Raw genomic sequence first — 26378 nt, forward strand, 5'->3', positions numbered from 1 at the left:
ACTTCCTACATAATCCCTGTGTGTTGTAGAAGGCATCTAAAAGGGGTGGGAGCAGGGAGCTGGAAATCCTCCCCTCCAGATTTAACTTTTTCAAAAGAAGGAAGAGAGAAGGGAGCCAAGTGAGGATTTTCAATCAAAGGCACAGTCCTCTATTCTTGATGCTACCTCACTAATCAGGAAATGGTGAATATGCATGAAAAAATATATGCATATATTTATCACTGGGTATATGGAGACAGAATACAGCCCACATTTTCCTTACATGTCATTGAAGGCAACTATAAGGGGTGGGAGTACGTGGCTGGAAACCCTTCCTTCATTTTACTTTCCAAAAGAAGGAATGGAGAAGGAAACCAAGAATTTTTCCTTCTAAGGCTCGGTAGGCAGCCGACGACCAGGGAGGTAAATTACCAGTACTACCCACCTGGGTATCAGGAGGGTTGGTGATATCTGCTTAGTGGTTGTCAAGCTGCACTCCTCTGATCCAGGTAGCTGTCTTTTCTTTCTGCCTCACTAATTTGTGGACTACTGGCATTCTGTCCACAAAATACAATTCTCCTTGTCCTACATAACAACTGACAATACTAAACTCACACAGCTCATTCTTCGTAACTCTAGATTTTCCTGTGATGATTATTACGTGCTAGCCCTGCCCTTTGGCAACATGTTAGGAGCAGTAGATATAAGTAGAAGGTAGGAACATTTAGGCAGGAGCATTAGGCAGGAACGTTAAGTAGAAGTAGTAGGTAGGAGCATTGGGTACAAGCCTCTGCAAACACTGCACCAGAGTTACCCATCTGCCAGTGACCTGTTAAGGGTGAGGCACTAAGGCTTAGAAGCGACAGTGGAGTTCTCTAATTATGGAGATTCTATTGTCATAACCACACCCTAGAGAAAGTTCCAGTTGGAATACGAATCAGAGATATAGATATATAGATATATGGATCATACACTCTCTCCTTGTCATACATAAAAAATTCCTGACAACACTTAACTTGCATAGCTCATTCTTCATAACTCTTCATTTTCCTGCAGTGAGCACTATGCACTAACCCTGCCTTTTGGCAAAATGGTAAGAGCAGTAGACAGATATAAAAGGTAAGAACATTTAGGCAGGAGCATTAAGTAGAAACAATGGGTAGAGGTAGTAGGTAGGAACATTAGGCAAGAGCATAAAGGTAGGAACATTTAGGCAGGAGCATTAGGTAGAAACATTAGGTACGGGTAGTATGTAGGAACATTAGGTAAGAACATTAGTTAAAAGTAGTCAGTAGGAATACTAGGCAAGAGCCTGTGCAAACACAGCATTAGAGTTGTCCTCTGCTAGTAGCCTATTAATGGTGAAGCACTAAAGGGTAAGAAGCAACACTTGACTCTACTAGTTAAGGAGACTCTACTGCTGCTGGGAACAGGTGTCAGAGATATAGACAGATTGAATAGACTGTCCACAAAAAGCCCTGACTGACCCCATTTCTTTCCCTTCACCTAGAAGCTTTGGAACTCTACCCTCTCATGTCTTTCTCAATAACTATGAACTGGCACATTTCATAAGACAGGTTTTTCACTTCCTCCAAAATTCATAAATACTTTCCCTTGTCTCTTCTTTTCCCCTTTCATTAACTTCTCTTTATTTCATTTAAGGTCTGGGCTTGATGTGGACTTTTGTCTGTGACTGAAATCTCAATAAAAAAGTCACACTCACTTTTTAGTACTTTGTCATCTCTCCTTTTGCCTTGATTACCATCCGCAGACATCTGGGCATGGAATTAGCAAGGTTCCTGAAATATTCTAGATTATACATTCTGTCCCCCCCTTCTTTTACCTTCTACTTCCAACACATATATCCTCTATGTCAACCTCTCCTCACTCTTTCTCAATGTCCAAACCATTTCAACACAGCCTCCTCAGCTCTCTAAACCTTATCCTTCTTATTACCACACCTCTCTCTTAACCTTCTGTTACTACATCAAGCCAAACATTGTCCTCAAACATTTCATTTCAAATACCTTCACCCTTCTCTGCACATCCTTATCTATAACCCATGCCTCATGTGTTTCCAACATCATTAAGACCTTCACACAGACCCATTTTTTGCCTTCCAGATAATGATCTACTTTCACATGTTCTTCAATGCTCCAGGAACCTTCACCCCTTCACTAACTCTACGATTCACTTGAACTCATATGATTCCATTCACTAACATGTCCAATCTCAGGTATCTAAAACACTTCACTGTCATGTGTGATGCACTGAAGCTCTCTATCCACAATCAGGCCCCACAGACTTTATATGGTTTACCCTTGCTGCTTCACATGCCCTGTATCTCCATTGACAGCACATCGATTCCTGCATACCATATCATTCCATATAACTCTATGTTTTGCACACCTTTCACCCTCCTGCTTATTCAGACCTCAAATGCTCAATATCTTTTTCATTCTATCCTTCCATTTCCAATATGGTTTCCCTGTTCTCCTTGTACCCTAAACTTCTGACACATGTATCCTCTTTGTTAACCTTTCTTCACTCATTCTCTCTGTATCTATGAATCATTTTATTACACCCTCTTCATCTCTCTCAACGACACTCTCTTTATTCTCACAACTCACTCTCACCCTTTTAATACTTACTTGATCAAACCACCTCACACAATACAATGCCCTTAAATATTTCACTTCCGACACATCTACCCTCATCTGCATATTCTAATCTATACACCATGCCTCATATCTGTATAATATCATTGGGACTACTATAACTTCAAATGCCCATTTTCCCTTCCCATATAACATCTCTCCTTCCACAAAGTCTTCAGTGCTCCCAGAACGTTTGTCCTCTCACCCACCCTATCTATGACTTACTTATGCTTCCATGATTTTATTCACTGCCATGTCCATTCCCAGGTATCTAAAACACTGCTTCTTCTAACTTTTTCTCCATTCACACTCATACCACAACTAATCTGTTCCTCAACCTTGCATCAGCGAGGTACTGCCAGAAAACAGAATAAGAAAGGCCACATCCACTCACATCTATACATGAGCTGTCATGTGTAATACACCGAAATAAGCTGTCATGTGTAATACAACGAAATGAGCTATCATGTGTAACACACTGAAACTACAGCTCCCTATCCACATCCAGGCCCTACAGACCTTTCCATGGTTTACCCCTGATGTTTCACATGCCCTGGTTCAGTCCAGGGAATGTCAAAAAGTTTATATAATGTTTAATGTATATATAGAAGCAAGCTTGAATATTGGTGTGTTGTATGGCCACTATTAAATCACAGTGAATTAAACAAGATAAATGAAAATTCAGAAACATATCGCAAGTAAGATAAATAGAATGGAGGACATGAATTACCATGAATGATTTAAAGAGTTGAAGTTTTACTTCTCCAACATTGTAGGGAGATATACATATATGCATAGACAAAAACAAAGAGAACAAAGAAAAATGTTTTGAACCTGAAAGGAACCAAGCAAGGGTGACACAGAACCATTAATTCAAGAGTAATTCCTGGAAATATATCAAAATGGCATATGAGAGGAATATGAGAAAGACATAATTACCCAACAAGGAAGTTGGAACAATCATCTAATGCAGTACCAGCATTCTAAAAAATTTAAAAAGAATGACTAGAGAAATATTCATAAAAAGATTAGACTTATGGTTGAAGGAATACCGGATGAACCTAGAATAGATGTCTATGCCAGGGGAGTAGTTGCTTAAGAAAAAGGAAAATACGAGAATGCTAGGAGAGGTGGTTCAAAAAATTTTGTTCTACAACATATAAGTCAAGTGGTGAGTGCAATGTACTAGCCTTGCCACCATGACAAAATCTCATCATAGGTATTCGTAGGTACGTAAGTACTCTTCTTAAAAAACATCACAAGTGTCTGCATTTGTCTCCAGCAAAAAAAAGGTCAAAAATTTCATCTGCTGCCCTTCTTTTCACATTCACAATCAACAACCTCTCTGTGTGCCTATCAATCATCACACAATCCAATAATGCAAGTTGACCCCAAACACCCACATGTATGTCCCATTTTTAAACCATGGATTTCTGATAACCATTCCTCTATATAAGTAAAAATCTGAATAGGGTTTTGCCCATTCTAACTTACACTGGCAGCTCTCTGTCCCCAATTATACCCTCAATCTACATTACCTGCCTTTGCATGTAAATTTCCTAACTATGAGATTCAGGCCATTGCATCAAAACAGCCAAAACATTCACTAAATTATATCTAAGGTACACTTTTTATTTTCTCTTCTTTCATATACTGGTGCATAAACACAACTATCAAACACTTTTCACAACCTACTCATTTTTTCGTAACCTACAACAATCTTGAACTTTTTCTTACAGTCTATTATACAGTCCCACCATTCTCTCTTCAAGAGATGTGCCACCCCATCTTTCATTCTTGCCCTCTCACTGTATTCATTTCCTTTAAAATAGTTTGCAAATCTTTTTTAAATCTTCAGTTAGCAAGGGCTCAAGTCCACCTTAGGGGGTTTGATGTCTCTTCCCTTCTTGCTGCCCGAGACTTAATCAGAATGAAACTCCTAAAAACATGCTCCCCACTTCAAAGTCAGAACATCCAGATTTCTCACAGCAAGCAAAGTACCTACATATTCTTTCTTTTCATTTTGTTACAACATTGCACACTCAGAAACCCAAGCCTGAACCTTCAAGGGCAAGTTCTTGCCTGATCCCATCACTTCAGCTTGCTAAAGTACATAAACTTTAAAACACTGTTGTCACCAGTGGTTATATTCTCTTTTCTTGTTAAAATTGTACTGCCACCAATGCATTCAACTTCAACCTCCCTGGAACCTTGTAAAGATAAATATGAAATATGGTAAACATTACAACAACAGCTTGATATACTATAGTGGGTGGATTTGAAAAGGGTAAACCTTTGGTATGCCTATAATGAAGTGCCTCACGAATCTTTGAATGTCATTCAAATGTTTTAGTGAGAAAGTGTACATATTAGTAATATGATGCTAAGAACAAGCTATATCAAATATGAAACAATATCAGAATTGTAGTGGTGGCTATTATGAGAATGATAATAATGATTTACATAAGTCTGCAATGGCTGGTGAAGGGGGACTGAGTAAACCACATTCACTATTTCACGAAACTCATTACATTGCAATAAGCTTGGTCCCAAACACTGCTAAATACTGAGACTTTACTGTAATTTCCCTCATCCATTGACCTGTTACAGAAGTACCATTTTTGCATGACTCAGCAGGGTGATAAAGATCGTATGGAATATCAGCACTGCTCATATATTTGAGGTGGCTCTTCTTTCACCTATTTACAAGCAAAATTGGAATCAAAGGCCTGCTGTCTCTAACTTTTAATGCATCACCTTTCCCTAAACATCCCTCTGTTTGCCATAATGGTGCTGCCCTCTCCCTATTTCACAGACTTTATCTTGGCCAATGCTCTTATGACCTGTTTGCATGTATTCCTCTTTCAAGGCCTTGACCCAAAAACTCACAGTTAGCTACTGCTTACTATTGTTTCTGTTTGAAGACTTGCCACAAAAGGATTGACCATCATAAAACCTCCTTCTTCCCTTGAACAGTGAAGCTATGGAACTCCCTTCTTTTATATTCCATTTTCCTAAAACTTTTCACTTTAATTCAACAGCTTGGTCTACAAACACCTGAGGTACTTGAATCAATTTCTTCGTTCTTTTTCTTCTTTTTTCCTTTCACCCCAGATGGCCGTAATTGGGGCATATTTTGTTCATGGCTTGTTGGAAAAAATCTTGCTCAAACTTATCAAACATGATAAATCTACTGTTCAAACTCTTCACCATTACAGTTTTTTCCCTACAACCTACTTCTATTCTAATGACCTCTTACCTTTGGTTTCTCACTAAAATTATTCCAACTCACCTCCAAAATACACTACATTCTTCAATCTCTCCCACTGTACTTTTTCTGTTTGTCCATATCCAATGGGCATATTTTCTTCTATGGATTCAGTCACTGACAGAAGTCCTCAAACAGGTTAGGCCTCACATGAAATAAGGAGGGCAGAAAAGATGTGAGTACGAAAGGAATTTTAAAGATGAATGTTAAAAAAAGGCTAAGTATTAGGATAATGTACAAAAAAATATAAAATATTGCCCTGTAGCTTAGTTTTAATGAAAAAGATTGACAAGCAATCCTGCTGAATAAATATCAAAGATCATTAGCTGTGTAGCAATCCTGATATGAGATGAAAGATAGTCTTAGGCTTAACCTCAACATCCCAAAGTCAGGTTGGTTGATACTCCCTGAATTTTATCAAATCTTCCTTATCAAACTCATTGTGAACTTCAAATGTTTTTAACCCTCTAGCAATGCTTACCACCCTCACAAGCCTTCTCCTCAACTGCATACTCCAACTTTACTAGATCACTTTTCCAAGCACTTGTATATCTGTTTACCCTTCAGTATGCTAATAATTCACCAACAGTGTTAACAACAACTGTCTGCAGGAAACAACTATAAAAAAGATTATAATCTCTGATACATGCCTATGAACTTCAAAGGAACCAGTAACACTTTTCATAACAAACCAACCTACACAATACACTGTTTGCTTCCTCCAACAATTATCTCAAATGAGTCCAGTTAAATATAGCCCTTCAGAGGATACAATATGACCACAGTCAATTTACCCCTACCATACCCTGAGGAAATACAGATTAAGACCTGAAATTAGCTGAAAGGCTGAACAAGCCTCTATCATAGGAGGACCACTTTGAGCATTATCACACCCCCAGGATGATGGGACTTAATTCTCTGAAATTGTAGGGATAAGTCTCCCTTGTCAAAGATAATTTTTTCCTCTAACAACATTTTTGGAAACATGCATGCATATTTGTAAAGCCTTTCAAGCATTACAATACCCAAATTTAACTCTCCTGTTGCCAGGGTGCATCCAGGCATTTCTTAAGTCTGTATAAATAACAATTCACTGAGTATTAGAATGAAATGTTTGAATTTAAATACATGTGGTTTATAAACAGGATTAACATAAGTTAATGAGCATGCAAGAGGCCCTCAAAATATGTAGCCTCTAGTGTGAATGTAAGAAGTAAGTAATCCTTAATTGAAAAATAAAACAACTGACAGAATTCAGTTGTTTCATGGAATAGGTGCTCACAACAATCCTGTTTGTACTACTCATCTGATGCCAGAGCGCAACCAAGTACTTCTTTAAGTCTGTGTTAATGACTAGTTACAGGGAACAATAATAAAAATGTACTGGTTAAAAATGAAGATTAACAAAGGAAAATGTGAATGCAGGAACTCCTAAAAAATAAGTAACTTCCTGTTAAGAAGTAGAAATAAGTAATCCTGAACTGAAAAATAAAAGTGTAGAACTGGATTTAATTATTCTGTAGAATCAACACTAATGAGAATCTTATTTGTACTGCATGTGAAGCAATTAGATTATAACTGTGGCAAAATAACAGAATATCAATAGTTTCTAAGTAAGAGCGTTCTACACATCAAGTACTGTATTATGACCATTTGCTCAACCAGATTTAGTTCTCATTCAAGGGCAACTAGTATCTATGTCTGGAGGACTGGTATCAAATGGCTATTAAAATCATATATTACGCCTGCAAAAATGTAAACAGAAAAATCAAGAGGATGGACTACCTGTAGTAGTACTGGAGACACAATCTATTCCAAACTGATAGCATAATATAAATCTAATCTTTATCTACTCTATACACAGCAGACAAACATGCTGATATGTTTTGCAGCAAAATACCAATGAAGATGATAATAAAATGTTAAATCAATACTCACCCTTCGCCCCTACTTCAAAACAGGAGGCTTAACAGACATGCAATATCATATCAACTTAATTCACTTTTAGGGTATTCAGTAAAAAAAAATCCATAAACACCACTTACTGTACTTACATATCATTATCATCATAAATGAAATGAAAAGTACAGTAAAAATTTTAGAACTAAATGTTTAATTGGGATCACTTGAGATTTTTATCTTCCTGAATATTTCCTATAAGGAAAGGTCTAACAAGTCTAAGTTCTACTAAACTTCCTTAAAACATATACCTACAATATCTTCATTTCCACACAAGAGAAAACAAAACTCACACATGACAGCAAACTCTTCATATTATCATTCCCACTGTACTACTACTAACATTACTTGCCTTAGAACAATTAAAGCCCACAAAAATATGTGGATGTTCATTAAGCATGTACTATATCTTATCCTTTAAAATCAAGGATTCACAGAAAAACTCTCAACTACTAGTGGATGTCATTACAACATGGGCATCATTAATCACTGCTTTCCACTGATGCTATCTCACCCACATAGGTTCCTCAGTAAAAGAACAAGATACATTATAATCATTATCAGCCACTCTGAAAAGATCTGCATGTTTAACATTTTTTTGTCTCCTCAGCCATTCCCATAAATTTGTTTTTCCTGCACTTCAACACTGTGTATCATACTTCCATACAATTTGTTCATTTCATAAAAAATGCACACTAATACAAACGTCTTGGAGAGTGGGATCCTTTAAAATACAACAAACATGAAAATATAAGAAAGTAACTAATCATGTTTTAGGCTACAGCATTAAGTGTTTTTCCAGACAAAAAGCAAAAAAGAAGAATGTTTTGGTAAACAATATTCCTAACACCAACATTCTGCATCATCTGTAAGTACAAATAATCCGGTAAAATGCATGCATTTTGAACAATATCCATGGCGACATGGATATCTACATTGAAAGGTAATTACCTCTTGAAAATGCTCTAAAATTCAAAATCATAAAGAACTTGGTGTTAGGATTTCAGAATACTTTTATGAACAGCTTAAATGATTAGTAGGGCATAATCAGATATAAAAACAAATAGGATCAGTGTATTTTTCCTAACATTTCAATAGCGCTTATGATTGCATGTATATATCAATTCAAACAGATTGGCAAGAGTTTTAATCAAGATGTAGTCTACTTTCAATACTTGTACTAAATAAAGCATATACTTCCAGCACAGAAATAGACAAAAAATTCTGATATGGATGTAAAATATTCCCTTACTTCCTACAGTAAAAATAATTACTCAATATGAAACACAGATCAGCAACAGGTCAAGTGCTCTCTGTCATCTCTAGTTCATTTTTAAGTAGTCTATGCAATAAATCACTGCAGAAAATGAAGGCCACTAAATCATATCTCAAAATGAACTTGCTAAACCATTTGCTATGATCAAGATTGCAAACTCACCCATTTTCTAGGGTGAATAATTTGTACTGACCTAAGTACATACCTGACTAACATCACCTAGAATGTACAAAATTTTTAGGATATTCATGGTCAGATTCTGAATATACTGCCTTTTATGGTATATCATCATACCAACTAATCAACTGATGCTAAACTGTTACATTAGATGATTAAGTGCTATAAGAAGACAAAGGTTTTTCTTTAATTATAATGACTTTCCTTACAGGCAGTGATTTCAGAGTCTAACACATGCTCAATTCATACCATACATAAGCCTCAAGCTGAAGGGTCACACTCACAGAACATGCTCAGATTCATAACAGTCTGTCGATGGTACATGTTTCATTCAAAGTAATCCATGATAGATTTCCTGGGAAAATACAAGTCATATTGTTCGATATTTCAAGTTCATTATACTGAAAGACTTGAATATACTGGCTATAATATATATCTCTTACTTACACTTAAGTACCATTAGGCAGTCTGAAATGTTTCATTTCCCCATATATGCAGAACAAAATGTTAAATTCAGTGTTGAATACTAAGCTAAGATAATTTGCTGAGCAAATATCAAATGAAGAGCACCCTAATCTCAAGCTATCCACTTCAAGGATGGAGATAATTTGTGTCTAATAATCCAAGTACAACAAGTTCTGTGGAGGTACAAATATGCTTGAAACTACAATTTTGCTATGACAAGTATTGTGTTTACAGAAAGCATCAATACAGGCAGAAAATCATCAAACAATTTTTAAATCAGTTTTCTGTGAATAGCCCTGATATACAAAGGGATGAGGAAGAGGCACAAAAGCTAGTAATATCTATTCACAGTGGATGCTAGATTCCACCAAGTATCACTTGATATTCTCAAATCACGAACAAGTCCAAACCATGCAAATCCATGGCATCAGCATTTCTTTTACACATACACCTAACAAAATCTGGAACATCACATATCATGTGTCTCTCAAGAATGTATAAGCTTAGTTGTGCTATCTGTGGTATCACATCAGCATATTCAATATACATTCAATAAATTCAAGACTCTGTATGTTCCATCCACAGGTATGTTACAGCAAGTCTTATTTTTTCTATTCAGAATAAATCAAACAGGCATATCTATTCTAGAGACAACTAAATCAGCAAAGCCTCTCCATATCCATTATGCTGGAACTGCATTGCAAGAACTGTGTTCTAAATTTTCTTATATGTACAATGGCAGTATAATTTTTTCATCTTGTTCTAAAGCACAGCTAATATTATTTTTCAGTGAGAGACAACTCAAGTATACGTTTGAGTGTCTCTTCTTCCTGCCTTCTGCGTGCTTCCTCCTCCTCTTGGTGTCGCTGTGACAATGAGAGTGCCATAGCCATCTCAGAGTCCAGAATGCTGCCTCCTGGGGTCACAGCTAACCCTCCAGGGATGGCTATATCCCCTTCAGGTTCAGTATCAAAACCATGCTCTTTCACGCCTGGAGGCAGGGCATGTTGGATGTTTGCCCCTATGCTGAGAGCAAGGGATTCTTCTATGGCCCTGAAAATATGAAACTGCTTTCAGAAATGTTTCTCTACCTATAACAAGTTCGTTTTTCCAACAATCAAAATATGGCAATGCAATGTTTGCCAACAGCATTTGACATACATATCATTATTATCATTATCATTATCATTATTATTATTATTATCATTATTATTATTATTATAATTTTTTTTTTTTTTTTATACTTTGTCGCTGTCTCCCGCGTTTGCGAGGTAGCGCAAGGAAACAGACGAAAGAAATGGCCCAACCCCCCCCCATACACATGTATATACATACGTCCACACACGCAAATATACATACCTACACAGCTTTCCATGGTTTACCCCAGACGCTTCACATGCCTTGATTCAATCCACTGACAGCACGTCAACCCCGGTATACCACATCGCTCCAATTCACTCTATTCCTTGCCCTCCTTTCACCCTCCTGCATGTTCAGGCCCTGATCACACAAAATCTTTTTCACTCCATCTTTCCACCTCCAATTTGGTCTCCCTCTTCTCCTTGCTCCCTCCACCTCCGACACATATATCCTCTTGGTCAATCTTTCCTCACTCATCCTCTCCATGTGCCCAAACCACTTCAAAACACCCTCTTCTGCTCTCTCAACCACGCTCTTTTTATTTCCACACATCTCTCTTACCCTTACGTTACTCACTCGATCAAACCACCTCACACCACACATTGTCCTCAAACATCTCATTCCCAGCACATCCATCCTCCTGCGCACAACTCTATCCATAGCCCACGCCTCGCAACCATACAACATTGTTGGAACCACTATTCCTTCAAACATACCCATTTTTGCTTTCCGAGATAATGTTCTCGACTTCCACACATTCTTCAGGGCCCCCAGAATTTTCGCCCCCTCCCCACCCTATGATCCACTTCCGCTTCCATGGTTCCATCCGCTGCCAGATCCACTCCCAGATATCTAAAACACTTCACTTCCTCCAGTTTTTCTCCATTCAAACTCACCTCCCAATTGACTTGACCCTCAACCCTACTGTACCTAATAACCTTGCTCTTATTCACATTTACTCTTAACTTTCTTCTTCCACACACTTTACCAAACTCAGTCACCAGCTTCTGCAGTTTCTCACATGAATCAGCCACCAGCGCTGTATCATCAGCGAACAACAACTGACTCACTTCCCAAGCTCTCTCATCCCCAACAGACTTCATACTTGCCCCTCTTTCCAAAACTCTTGCATTCACCTCCCTAACAAACCCATCCATAAACAAATTAAACAACCATGGAGACATCACACACCCCTGCCGCAAACCTACATTCACTGAGAACCAATCACTTTCCTCTCTTCCTACACGTACACATGCCTTACATCCTTGATAAAAACTTTTCACTGCTTCTAACAACTTTCCTCCCACACCATATATTCTTAATACCTTCCACAGAGCATCTCTATCAACTCTATCATATGCCTTCTCCAGATCCATAAATGCTACATACAAATCCATTTGCTTTTCTAAGTATTTCTCACATACATTCTTCAAAGCAAACACCTGATCCACACATCCTCTACCACTTCTGAAACCACACTGCTCTTCCCCAATCTGCTGCTCTGTACATGCCTTCACCCTCTCAATCAATACCTCCCATATAATTTACCAGGAATACTCAACAAACTTATACCTCTGTAATTTGAGCACTCACTCTTATCCCCTTTGCCTTTGTACAATGGTACTATGCACGCATTCCGCCAATCCTCAGGCACCTCACCATGAGTCATACATACATTAAATAACCTTACCAACCAGTCAACAATACAGTCACCCCCTTTTTTAATAAATTCCACTGCAATTATTATTATCATTATTATTATTATTATATTATCATTATCATTATACTCAATCGCTGTTTCCTGCATCAACGAGGTAGCACCAGGAAACAGATGAAGAATGGCCCACCCACTCATATACACACACATATATATATGTATACATAAATGCCCATACTCGCACATATACATACACATACATATCAACACATACATACATATACATAAAAATACACAGACATATACATATATATACATATGTACATATTCATACTTGCTTGCCTACATCCATTCCTGTCACTACCCTGCCACACAGGAAATAGCATCACTATCCCCTACTTTAGTGAGGTAGTGCCAGGAAAACAGACAAATAAAGGATACATTCGTTTACACTCAGTCTCTAGCTGTCATGTGTAATGCACCAAAACCACAGCTCCCTTTCCACATCCAGGCCCCACAGACCTTTTCATGGTTTACCCCAGATGCTTCACATGCCCTGCTTCAGTCCAGTGACAGCACATTGACCCCAGTATACCACTGTTCCAATTCAATCTATTCCTTGCAAGCCTCTCACCCTCCTGTATGTTCAGGCCCCGATCACTCAAAATCCTTTTCACTCCAACCTCCTACCTCCAATTTGGTCTCCTGCTTCTCTTGTTCCCCCTCACCTCTGACACTACATCGTCTTTGTCAATCTTTCTTCACTTCTTCACTCATTCTCTCCATATGTCCAAACCATTTCAACATACCCTCTTCTGCTCTCTCAACCACACATTTCAATCATTTCATTTCCAAAACACCCTCCTCTGAACAACCCTATCTATAGCCCATGCCTCACAACCATATAAAATTGCTGGAAATACTATTCCTTCAAACATACCATTTTTGCTTTCTGAGATAACATTCTCTCATTCAACACATCCTTCATCGCTCCCAGGACCTTCGCCCCCTCCCCTACCCTGTGACTCACTTCTCCTTTTACACACTTTTCCAAACTCAGTCACCAACCTCTGCAGTTTCTCACATGAATCTGCCACTAGAACTGTATCATCGGCAAACAACAAATGACTCACTTCCCACACCCTCTCATCTACAACAAACTGAATACTCACCCCCTCTCCAAAATTCTTGCATTTACCTCCCTAACCACCCCTTCCATAAACAAATTAAACAACCATGGGGACCTGGGAACCAATCACTTTCCTTTCTTCCAACTCATACACATGCCTTACATCCTTGGTAAAAACTTTTCACTGCTTCTCGCAACTTATCTCCCACACTGTATAATCTTAAAACCTTCCACAAAGCATCTCTATCAACCCTATCATATGCCTTCTCCAGATCCATAAATGCTACATACAAAAAATCAATCCGTTTTTCTAAGTAGTTCTCACATACATTCTTCAAAGCAAACACCTGATCCACACATCCTCTACCACTTCTGAAACCACACTGCTCTTCCTATTTTCTACTTTTCCAAAAAAGGAACAGGGAAAGGGGCCAAGTGAGGATATTCCCTCCAAGATAATGTTCTTTCCTTCCACACAGTCTTTATTGCTCCCAGAATCTTTGTCCCCTCCCCACTCTGTGACTCACTTTCATTTCCATGGTTTCATTTGTCGCAAAGTCCACTCCTAGATATCTAAAACACTTCACTTCCTCCAATTTTTCTCTATTTCAAACTTACATCCCAATTAACTTGTCCCTCAATTCTACTGAACCTAATAACTTTGCTCTTATTCACATTTACTCTCAACTCTTTCCTTTCACACACTTTTCCAAATGCAGTCACCAACTTTTGCAGATTTTCACCCAAATCAGCCACCATAGCTGTATCATCGACGGACAGCAATTGACTTACATCCCAAGCCCTTTCATCCCAACGGAATGCATACTTGTCCCTATCTCCAAAACTCTTGCATTTACTTCCCTAACCACCCATCCATATACAAATTAAACAACCATGTGGACATCACACATCCCTGCCATAGACCAACCTTCACTGAGAACCAATCACTCTCCTCTCTTCCTACTCGTACACATGCCTTGCATCCTTGGTAAAAGACTTTTCACTGCTTCTAGCAACTTACCTCCCACAATATATACTCTTAAGACCTTCACAAAGCATCTCTAATCAACCCTTTCATATGCCTTCTCCAGATCCATAAATGCTACACACAAATCCATCTGTTTTTCTAAGTATTTCTCATACACATTCTTCAAGGCAAACACCTGATCCACACATCCTCTACCACTTCTGAAACTACACTGCTCTTCCCCAGTCTGATGCTCTGTACATGCCTTCTCCCTCTCAATCAATATCCTCCCATATAATTTCCCAGGAATACTCAACGAACTTATGCCTCTGTAGTTTGAACATTCATCTTTATCCCCTTTGCCTTTGTACAATGGCACTATGCATGCATTCCACCAATCCTCAGGGATTTTACCATGGTCCATACATACACTGAATATCCTTACCAACCAATGAACAATACAGTCACCTCCATTTTTGTAAATTCTACTGCAATACCATCCAAACCCGCTGCCTTGCCAGATTTCATCTTCTGCAAAGCTTTCTTTACCTCTTCTCTCTGACCAACCCATTCTCATTGACCCTCTCACTTCACACACCACCCTAACTAAAACACCCTACATTTGCCATTCTATCATTAAGCATGTTCAACAAACCTTCAAAACATTCACTCCATCTCCTCACTTCATCACTACCCATTATTACTTCCCCACATGCCCCTTCACCAGTTCCCATTTGTTCTCTTGTCTTATGTGCATCATTCACCTCCTTCCAAAACATCTTTTTATTCTCCCTAAGGTTTAATGATACTCTCTCACCCTGACTCTCATTTGCCCTCTTTTTCAACCCTTGCACCTTCCTTGCACCTACTGCTGCTTTCTTTTATACATCTCTCAGCCATCTGCACTCCTTCCTTGAAAGTATCATCCAAACGCCTCTCTTTTCTCTTTCACTAACAATCTTATTTCATCCCAAAAATAACTACCCTTCCTAATCTGCACTACCTCCTACCTTTCTTATGCCATATGCATCTTTTGCAAATGCCAACACTGCTTCCCTAAATACATTCCATTCCTCACCCACTCCCCTCACGTCATTTGCTCTCACCTTTTGCCATTCTGCACAATCTCTCTTGGTACTTCCTCACACAAGTCTCCTTTCCAAACTCATTTACTCTCATCACTCTCTTCTCCCCAACATTCTCTATTTTTTTTTTGAAAACCTCTACAAATCTTCACCTTTGCCTCCACAAGACAGTGATCATACATCCCTCCAGCTGCTCCTCTCAGCACTTTAACATCCAAGAGTCTCTCCTACATGCCTATCAATTAACACGTACTCCAATAATGCCTGCTGACCATCTCTCCTACTCACATACATACACTTATGTATATCTCTCTTTTTAAACCAGGTATTTCCAATCACCAGTCTTTTTTCAGGACAGAAATCCACAAGCTCTTCTCCATTTCCATTTACAACACTGAATACCCCATGTACACCAATCATACCCTCAACCGCCACATTACTCACCTTCACATTTAAATCATCCGTCACTAAAACCCAGTCACGTGTATCAAAGCTGCTGAGCATAAAGACAGGAATCAACCATGTGTGGCGAAATCCTCTGAGGGCAGTTGGCCAGCTATGACCCTGAAATGCACCACCATAAGGATGGTGAGCTTCTAAAAGCTGAGTAAGATGGGGAGGAGCAGCAGTTGGCACTTAACTGAATGTTGATTGAGCAATCTGTACATAAACTACATTTGATTACAAAGCATTCTTACCTCTGTAGCTGAGCATCCTCAGATGCCTGTAATGAGAGATGAGCTGGGGTGTTGGGACGGGACCCAGGCTTGGAATTAGACCTACAAAATATAAGATGAAATTAACGACCAAAAAGATGTATGAAAAGTTTATAGCTGAAAAGGATGTCTCTTTTTAGAAAATTATATAAGCTCAATGCCATCTATATATTTTCATACCTTTTTGCCATTTCCCACAGTAGTGAGGTAGCACAAGGTACAGACAAAGAATGGTTGCATTTGCTCACATCAGTTCTCTAGATGTCATGTGCAATGGACCAAAAACAGAACCCCTATCCATAACCAAGCCAGAGATCTTTCCATGGTTCCCTAGCCATTTCACATGCCCAGGTTCAGTCCACTAACAGAACACTGACCCCTGGAAAACTACATCGTTCCAGTTCATTCTTAACCTGTGCACATTTCACCCTCCTGCATATTCAGGCCCCAATCACCCAAAATCTCACCCAAAATCATTTTCATTTCATTCTTCCACCTCCAGTTTAGTCTCCAATTTCTTGTCTCCACTTTTGACACGTATATCCTTCTGCAACCCTCCTAAATCATTCTTTCCAAATGTCCCCAAACCCTTTCAAACATCCTCTTCAGTTCTATCAACCCCACTCTTATTACCATGCCTTTCTCTTACACTTTTTTTACTCAATCAAAACCACCCCCCAAAATACGTCCTCAAAAATTTTATTTCCAAAACCCCCCACCCCCCAATGAACATACATTTTTTCCCTTTCCTTGACCATAAAAAAAATCGATGGGGCTACTTCCTTCAAATACACCTTTTCACCATCCCAGAAAAATTTTCTCTCTTTCTGCCATTCCTCAATGCTTTTGGATCTTTCACCTACTCCCTGACTTATTTCCTTTTCCACGTTCCATTCACTGTCATGTCCCCCCCAGGTACCCAAAACTCTTTAATCCTCCAAATTTTCTCCCTTCAAACTGACAACCCAGCTAACCCAATCTCTGCCTCATTAAACTATAGCTATGCTTTAATTCACGCCCCCACATATCTCCCAAATTTTTTCCAACTTCTGTAGTTTCTCAATCACATCTGACACCGTCCATGTCATCAGCAAAAAAAAGACTCCTTTCCCGGCCCCTTCATACGCAACAGGCAACCATCTTTATCTTTTTATCATACTTTGTCATTGTCTCCCAATTGCGAGGAGCGCAAGAAAAAAGATGAAAGAATGGGGACAACCCCCCCCACATACACATTATACACTACATGCCCAACACATGCACACATACATACCATACATTTCATGTATACTTACATCCCAATTAACTTGTCCCTCAATTCTACTGAACCTAATAACTTTGCTCTTATTCACATTTACTCTCAACTCTTTCCTTTCACACACTTTTCCAAATGCAGTCACCAACTTTTGCAGATTTTCACCCAAATCAGCCACCATAGCTGTATCATCGACGGACAGCAATTGACTTACATCCCAAGCCCTTTCATCCCAACGGAATGCATACTTGTCCCTATCTCCAAAACTCTTGCATTTACTTCCCTAACCACCCATCCATATACAAATTAAACAACCATGTGGACATCACACATCCCTGCCATAGACCAACCTTCACTGAGAACCAATCACTCTCCTCTCTTCCTACTCGTACACATGCCTTGCATCCTTGGTAAAAGACTTTTCACTGCTTCTAGCAACTTACCTCCCACAATATATACTCTTAAGACCTTCACAAAGCATCTCTAATCAACCCTTTCATATGCCTTCTCCAGATCCATAAATGCTACACACAAATCCATCTGTTTTTCTAAGTATTTCTCATACACATTCTTCAAGGCAAACACCTGATCCACACATCCTCTACCACTTCTGAAACTACACTGCTCTTCCCCAGTCTGATGCTCTGTACATGCCTTCTCCCTCTCAATCAATATCCTCCCATATAATTTCCCAGGAATACTCAACGAACTTATGCCTCTGTAGTTTGAACATTCATCTTTATCCCCTTTGCCTTTGTACAATGGCACTATGCATGCATTCCACCAATCCTCAGGGATTTTACCATGGTCCATACATACACTGAATATCCTTACCAACCAATGAACAATACAGTCACCTCCATTTTTGTAAATTCTACTGCAATACCATCCAAACCCGCTGCCTTGCCAGATTTCATCTTCTGCAAAGCTTTCTTTACCTCTTCTCTCTGAACCAACCCATTCTCATTGACCCTCTCACTTCACACACCACCCTAACTAAAACACCCTACATTTGCCATTCTATCATTAAGCATGTTCAACAAACCTTCAAAACATTCACTCCATCTCCTCACTTCATCACTACCCATTATTACTTCCCCACATGCCCCTTCACCAGTTCCCATTTGTTCTCTTGTCTTATGTGCATCATTCACCTCCTTCCAAAACATCTTTTTATTCTCCCTAAGGTTTAATGATACTCTCTCACCCTGACTCTCATTTGCCCTCTTTTTCAACCCTTGCACCTTCCTTGCACCTACTGCTGCTTTCTTTTATACATCTCTCAGCCATCTGCACTCCTTCCTTGAAAGTATCATCCAAACGCCTCTCTTTTCTCTTTCACTAACAATCTTATTTCATCCCAAAAATAACTACCCTTCCTAATCTGCACTACCTCCTACCTTTCTTATGCCATATGCATCTTTTGCAAATGCCAACACTGCTTCCCTAAATACATTCCATTCCTCACCCACTCCCCTCACGTCATTTGCTCTCACCTTTTGCCATTCTGCACAATCTCTCTTGGTACTTCCTCACACAAGTCTCCTTTCCAAACTCATTTACTCTCATCACTCTCTTCTCCCCAACATTCTCTATTTTTTTTTTGAAAACCTCTACAAATCTTCACCTTTGCCTCCACAAGACAGTGATCATACATCCCTCCAGCTGCTCCTCTCAGCACTTTAACATCCAAGAGTCTCTCCTACATGCCTATCAATTAACACGTACTCCAATAATGCCTGCTGACCATCTCTCCTACTCACATACATACACTTATGTATATCTCTCTTTTTAAACCAGGTATTTCCAATCACCAGTCTTTTTTCAGGACAGAAATCCACAAGCTCTTCTCCATTTCCATTTACAACACTGAATACCCCATGTACACCAATCATACCCTCAACCGCCACATTACTCACCTTCACATTTAAATCATCCGTCACTAAAACCCAGTCACGTGTATCAAAGCTGCTGAGCATAAAGACAGGAATCAACCATGTGTGGCGAAATCCTCTGAGGGCAGTTGGCCAGCTATGACCCTGAAATGCACCACCATAAGGATGGTGAGCTTCTAAAAGCTGAGTAAGATGGGGAGGAGCAGCAGTTGGCACTTAACTGAATGTTGATTGAGCAATCTGTACATAAACTACATTTGATTACAAAGCATTCTTACCTCTGTAGCTGAGCATCCTCAGATGCCTGTAATGAGAGATGAGCTGGGGTGTTGGGACGGGACCCAGGCTTGGAATTAGACCTACAAAATATAAGATGAAATTAACGACCAAAAAGATGTATGAAAAGTTTATAGCTGAAAAGGATGTCTCTTTTTAGAAAATTATATAAGCTCAATGCCATCTATATATTTTCATACCTTTTTGCCATTTCCCACAGTAGTGAGGTAGCACAAGGTACAGACAAAGAATGGTTGCATTTGCTCACATCAGTTCTCTAGATGTCATGTGCAATGGACCAAAAACAGAACCCCTATCCATAACCAAGCCAGAGATCTTTCCATGGTTCCCTAGCCATTTCACATGCCCAGGTTCAGTCCACTAACAGAACACTGACCCCTGGAAAACTACATCGTTCCAGTTCATTCTTAACCTGTGCACATTTCACCCTCCTGCATATTCAGGCCCCAATCACCCAAAATCTCACCCAAAATCATTTTCATTTCATTCTTCCACCTCCAGTTTAGTCTCCAATTTCTTGTCTCCACTTTTGACACGTATATCCTTCTGTCAACCTCTCCTAACTCATTCTTTCCAAATGTCCAAACCATTTCAACACATCCTCTTCAGTTCTATCAACCACACTCTTATTACCATGCCTTTCTCTTACACTTTTATTACTCAATCAAACCACCTCACCACATACTGTCCTCAAACATTTCATTTCCAACACCACCACCCCAATTGAACATACATTTGCCTATGCCTTGCATCCATAAAACATCGATGGGGCTACTATACCTTCAAATATCACCATTTTCACCATCCCAGAAAATTATCTCTCTTTCTGCACATTCCTCAATGCTTTCTGGATCTTCACCTACTCCATGACTTATTTCCTTTTCCACAGTTCCATTCACTGTCATGTCCACTCCCAGGTACCTAAAACTCTTCAATTCCTCCAAATTTTCTCCCTTCAAACTGACAACCCAGCTAACCTAACTCTCTGCCTTATTAAATCTAATAGCTATGCTTTAATTCACAGCCTCTCCACATACTCTCCCAAACTGTCATCAACTTCTGTAGTTTCTCAATCACATCTGACACCAGTCCTATGTCATCAGCAAATAACTGACTCACTTTCCAGGCCCCTTCATACGCAACAGACTGCACACTACATCTTTATCTTTTTATCATACTTTGTCATTGTCTCCCACATTAGCGAGGTAGCGCAAGAAAACAGATGAAAGAATGGCACAACCCACCCACATACACATTATACACATACATGCCAACACATGCACACATACATACCTATACATTTCGATGTATACGTACATAAACATGCACAGACATATACATATATACACATGTACATATTCATATTTGCTGCCTTCATCCATTCCTGTTGCCACCCCTCCACACGTGAAATGGCACACCCCCTCCCCCTGCGCATGCCCAAGGCAGCCCTAGGAAAAGACAACAAAGGCCACAGTCATTCACACTCAGTCTCTAGCTGTCATGTGTAATGCATTGAAACCACAGCTCCCTTTCTACACCTAGGCCCCACAAAGCTTTCCATGGTTTACCCCAGAAGCTTCACATGCCCTGGTTCAATCCATTGACAGCACGTCAACCCCGGTATACCACACTGTTCCAATTCACTCTATTCCTTGCATGCCTTTCACCCTCCTGCATGTTCAGGCCCCGATCATTCAGAATCTTTTTCAATCCATCTTTCCACCTCCAATTTGGTCTCCCACTTTTCCTCGTTCCCTCCACCTCTGACACACATTTCCTCTTTGTCAATCTTTCCTCACTCATTCTCTCCATGTGACCAAACCATTTCAAAACATCCTCTTCTGCTCTCTCAACCACACTCTTTTTACCACCACACATCTCTCTTACCCTATTATTGCTGACTCGATCAAACCACCTCACACCACATATTGTCCTCAAACATCTCATTTCCAACACATCCACCATCCTCTGCACAACCCTATCTACAGCCCATGCCTCACAACCACATAACATTGTTTTTTTTTTTGTTTTTTTTTTTCAAACCGTTTGCCATTTCCCACATTAGCGAGGTAGCGTTAAGAACAGAGGACTGGGCCTTTGGGGGAATATCCTCACCTGGCCCCCTTCTCTGTTCCTTCTTTTGGAAAAATCAAAAAAAAAATAGAGAGGGGAGGATTTCCAGCCCCCCGCTCCCTCCCCTTTTAGTCGCCTTCTACGACACGCAGGGAATACGTGGGAAGTATTCTTTCCCCCCTATCCCCAGGGATAACATAACATTGTAGGAACCACTATTCCTTCAAACATACCCATCTTTGCTCTCCGAGATAATATTCTGTCTTCCACACATTCTTCAACATTCCCAGAACCTTCGCCCCCTCCACCACCCTGTGACTCACTTCCGCTTCCATGGTTCCATCCACTGCTAAATCCAATCCCATATATCTAAAACACTTCACTTCCTAAAGTTTTCTCCGTTCAAACTTACCTCCCAATTTACTTGTCCCTCAACCCTACTGAACCTAAGAACCTTGCTCTTATTCACACTTACTCTCAACTTTCTTCTTTCACACACTTTACCAAACTCAGTCACCAACTTCAGTTTCTCTCCCAAATCAGCCACCAGTGCTGTATCATCAGTGAACAACAACTGACTCACTTTCCAAGCACTCTCATCCACAACAGACTGCATACTTGCCCCTCACTCCAAAACTCTTGCATCCACCTCCCTGACAACCCCATCTGTAAACAAATTAAACAACCATGGAGATATCACACACCCCTGCTGCAAACTGACATTCACTGGGAACTAATCACTTTCCTCTCTTCCTACTCATACACATGCCTTACATTCTTGGTAAAAACTTTTCACTGCTTCTAGCAACTACCTCCCTCACCATATACTCTTAATACCTTCTACAGAGCATCTCTATCATATGCCTTCTACAGATCCATAAAAGCTACATACAAATCCATTTGTTTTTCTAAGTATTTTTCACATACATTCTTCAAAGCAAACACCTGATCCACACATCCTCTACCACTTCTGAAACCACACTGCTCTTCCCCAATCTGATGCTCTGTACATGTCTTCACCCTCTCAATCAATACTCTCAAATATAATTTCCCAGGAATACTCAACAAACTTATACCTGACAGCTAGAGACTGAGTGTGAACAAATGTGGCCTTTGTTGTCTTTTCCTAGCGCTACCTCGCCCACATGTGGGGGGGAGGGGGTTGTCATTTCATGTGTGGCGGGGTGGCAAAGGGAATGAATAAGGGCAGACAGTATGAATTATGTACATGTGTATATGTGTATATGTCTGTGTGTGTATACATATGTAAACGTTGAGATGTATAGGTATGTATATGTGCGTGTGTGGATGTGTATGTATATACATGTGTATGTGGGCGGGTTGGGCCATTCTTTCATCTGTTTTCTTGCGCTACCTCGCTAACATGGGAGACAGCGACAAACTATAATAAAATAAATAAATCTCTTTTTAAACCAGGAATTCCCAATCGCAAGCCCTCTTTCAGCACACAAATCCACAAGCTCTTCACCATTTCCATTTACAAAACTAAACACCCCATGTACACCAATTACACCTTTAACTGCCACATTTCTCACCTTTGCATTTAAATCATCCATCACTATAATTGGGTCTCATGCATCAAAGCTGCTAACACACTCACTCAGCTGCTCCCAAAACACTTGCCCCTCATGATCTTTCTTCTCATGACCAGGTGCATAGGCTTCAATAATCACCAATCTCTCTCCATCCACTTCCAGTTTTACCCACATCAATCTAGTTTACTTTCTTACATTCTACCACATATTCCCACAACTCCTGATTCACGATGAGTGCTACTCCTTCTTTTGCTCTTATGCTCTCACTAACCCCTGACTTTACTCCCAAGACATTCCCAAACATTCTCCCCCTTTACCCCTGAGCTTCGTTTCACTCAGAGCCAAAACATCCAGGTTCCTTTCCTCAAACATATTACCTATCTCTCCTTTTTTCTCATTTTGGTTACATGTACAAACATTTAGACACCTCAGTCTGAGCCTTTGAGGAGGATGAGCACTCCCTGCATGACTCCTTCTGTTTCCCCTTTTAGAAAGTTAAATACTAGGAGGGGAGGGTTTCCAGCCTTCTACGTCATGCGGGAATACGTGGGAAGTGTTTGCTACAAAAACAAACGTATGTATTGTATTAGTAACATGATATGAAAGGATGTAAAGACAAATGGACACAGTGATACCCTCCACTATCAACTTAATTAGCTGTCTGGATATCAAAACAATGCTGCATACCATAAATCACCAAATAACATATATACTAATACACACAATACAGCAAAAAAATATAAAACCTAACCAACTAACCCCTGTTGTCTAATGGTTGGCCTGTGGTCTGCTTGAAGTGCTTCCCAAATGTCCACTTGATCTTGTTCTGTACCAGCTTCTACCAAGGACTGTTGGATGGCATATTGAAGAAGAGCATCATCTTCGTCAAGGCTCATCTGAAGGTGTTGCTGATCAGAGTGTCCTGTAATTATGACGATTAACAATAATTCTGATATAAATCTACCCTTTATCAGATATTACTGAAACAGAATAAATAAATCATCAAAAGTCTCTTGCTGGTTAATATATACATTACAATGAATTATCCTCCTTGGGTTTTCTGAATACCCCAAGCTGCCTATTGAGTATTTTTGCAAATTATCTTAACAGCTAAATAACAAGGATAACATGTGCCTTATATGGGTTAAGATCCATGACAAGTTTACTTATGACATAACTAACAACCATCAGACTTTTCTCTATCTCTCCCATGTCTGAATCATGTTTCTAAAGGACATTCTTGGATGATTATCACAAAAAGAGGATTTAATTTCAATACTGTTTGTAACAGTGATATAAAACATTGATAAAAAAGTAAAAGAAGAGATGCAAAAAAGACCTAAACAGCTATATATACAAAAGAGTGGAGGAGAACCTCATGAAATACATCATGGAGAGATTAAAAAACATATATAACAGCGATTCTGTAAAAATGCCAAACAAGGAGAGACAAAAGAAAGTGAGGAATTTTCTAATGACAATATAGTTATCATAAATAATAAACTTGATTTCAAGGAACACACAGATACAATAGTACTATCAAGCCAAAAATAAGTGCTGTAATATTGAGAACTTTCATAACAAGAGACAGAAAGCTTATGATGAAAATGTTCAGTACAAATTAAAAAGCAAAACTGGATACTGTTGTGCCATGTGGTCAATAGTCAAACAAATAGAAATAAACTAATCAGGGAAAATTCAAAAAGATATCACTAGCACTATGTACGCATTCCGCCAATCCTAGTGAGGTGCCTGAGGATTGGCGGAATGTGTGCATAGTGCCATTGTATAAAGGCAAAGGGGATAAGAGTGAGTGCTCAAATTACAGAGGTATAAGTTTGTTGAGTATTCCTGGGAAATTTTATGGGAGGGTATTGATTGAGAGGGTGAAGGCATGCACAGAGCATCAGATTGGGGAAGAGCAGAGTGGTTTCAGAAGTGGTTGAGGATGTGTGGATCAGGTGTTTGCTTTGAAGAATGTATGTGAGAAATACTTAGAAAAGCAAATGGATTTGTATGTAGCATTTATGGATCAGGAGAAGGCATATGATAGAGTTGATAGAGATGCTCTGTGGAAGGTACTAAGAATATATGGTGTGGGAGGCAAGTTCTTAGAATCACTGAAAAGTTTTTATCGAGGATGTAAGGCATGTGTACGTGTAGGAAGAGAGGAGAGTGATTGGTTCTCAGTGAATGTAGGTTTGCGGCAGGGGTGTGTGATGTCTCCATGGTTGTTTAATTTGTTTATGGATGGGGTTGTTACGGAGATGAATGCAAGAGTTTTGGAAAGAGGGGCAAGTATGCAATCTGTTGGGGATGAGAGAGCTTGGGAAGTGAGTCAGTTGTTGTTCACTGATGATACAGCGCTGGTGGCTGATTCATGTGAGAAACTGCAGAAGCTGGTGACTGAGTTTGGTAAAGTGTGTGAAAGAAGAAAGTTAAGAGTAAATGTGAATAAGAGCAAGGTTATTAGGTACAGTAGGGTTGAGGGTCAAGTAAACTGGGAGGTAAGTTTGAATGGAGAAAAACTGGAGGAAGTAAAGTGTTTTAGATATCTGGGAGTGGATCTGGCAGAGGATGGAACCATGGAAGCGGAAGTGAATCATAGGGTGGGGGAGGGGGCGAAAATCCTGGGAGCCTTGAAGAATGTGTGGAATTCGAGAACACTATCTCAGAAAGCAAAAATGGGTATGTTTGAAGGAATAGTGGTTCCAACAATATTGTATGGTTGCGAGGCGTGGGCTATGATTAGAATAGTGCGCAGGAGGGTGGAAGTGCTGGAAATGAGATGTTTGAGGACAATATGTGGTGTGAGGTGGTTTGATCG

The 26378-nt window shown here is 39.6% G+C and overlaps 1 protein-coding gene across 1 annotated transcript in view; it reads right to left on the minus strand.

Annotated features, from left to right (window-relative positions):
• Nucleotides 1-2241: 2241 nt before the first annotated feature.
• LOC139765027 (ankyrin repeat domain-containing protein 13D) overlaps nt 2242-26378 on the minus strand; it is a 128382-nt gene continuing 104245 nt past the window's right edge. The window contains exons 14-16 of the mRNA XM_071692103.1: nt 24311-24473; nt 16458-16538; nt 2242-10834 (exon numbers count right to left, since the gene is read on the minus strand). Coding sequence (XP_071548204.1) covers nt 10561-10834; nt 16458-16538; nt 24311-24473 — 518 coding nt within the window. The 3' untranslated portion in view covers nt 2242-10560. The remainder of the gene's footprint in view (nt 10835-16457; nt 16539-24310; nt 24474-26378) is intronic.

This window comes from Panulirus ornatus, chromosome 52 (genome assembly GCF_036320965.1).
Source record: "Panulirus ornatus isolate Po-2019 chromosome 52, ASM3632096v1, whole genome shotgun sequence".
Lineage (NCBI taxonomy): Eukaryota > Metazoa > Arthropoda > Malacostraca > Decapoda > Palinuridae > Panulirus > Panulirus ornatus.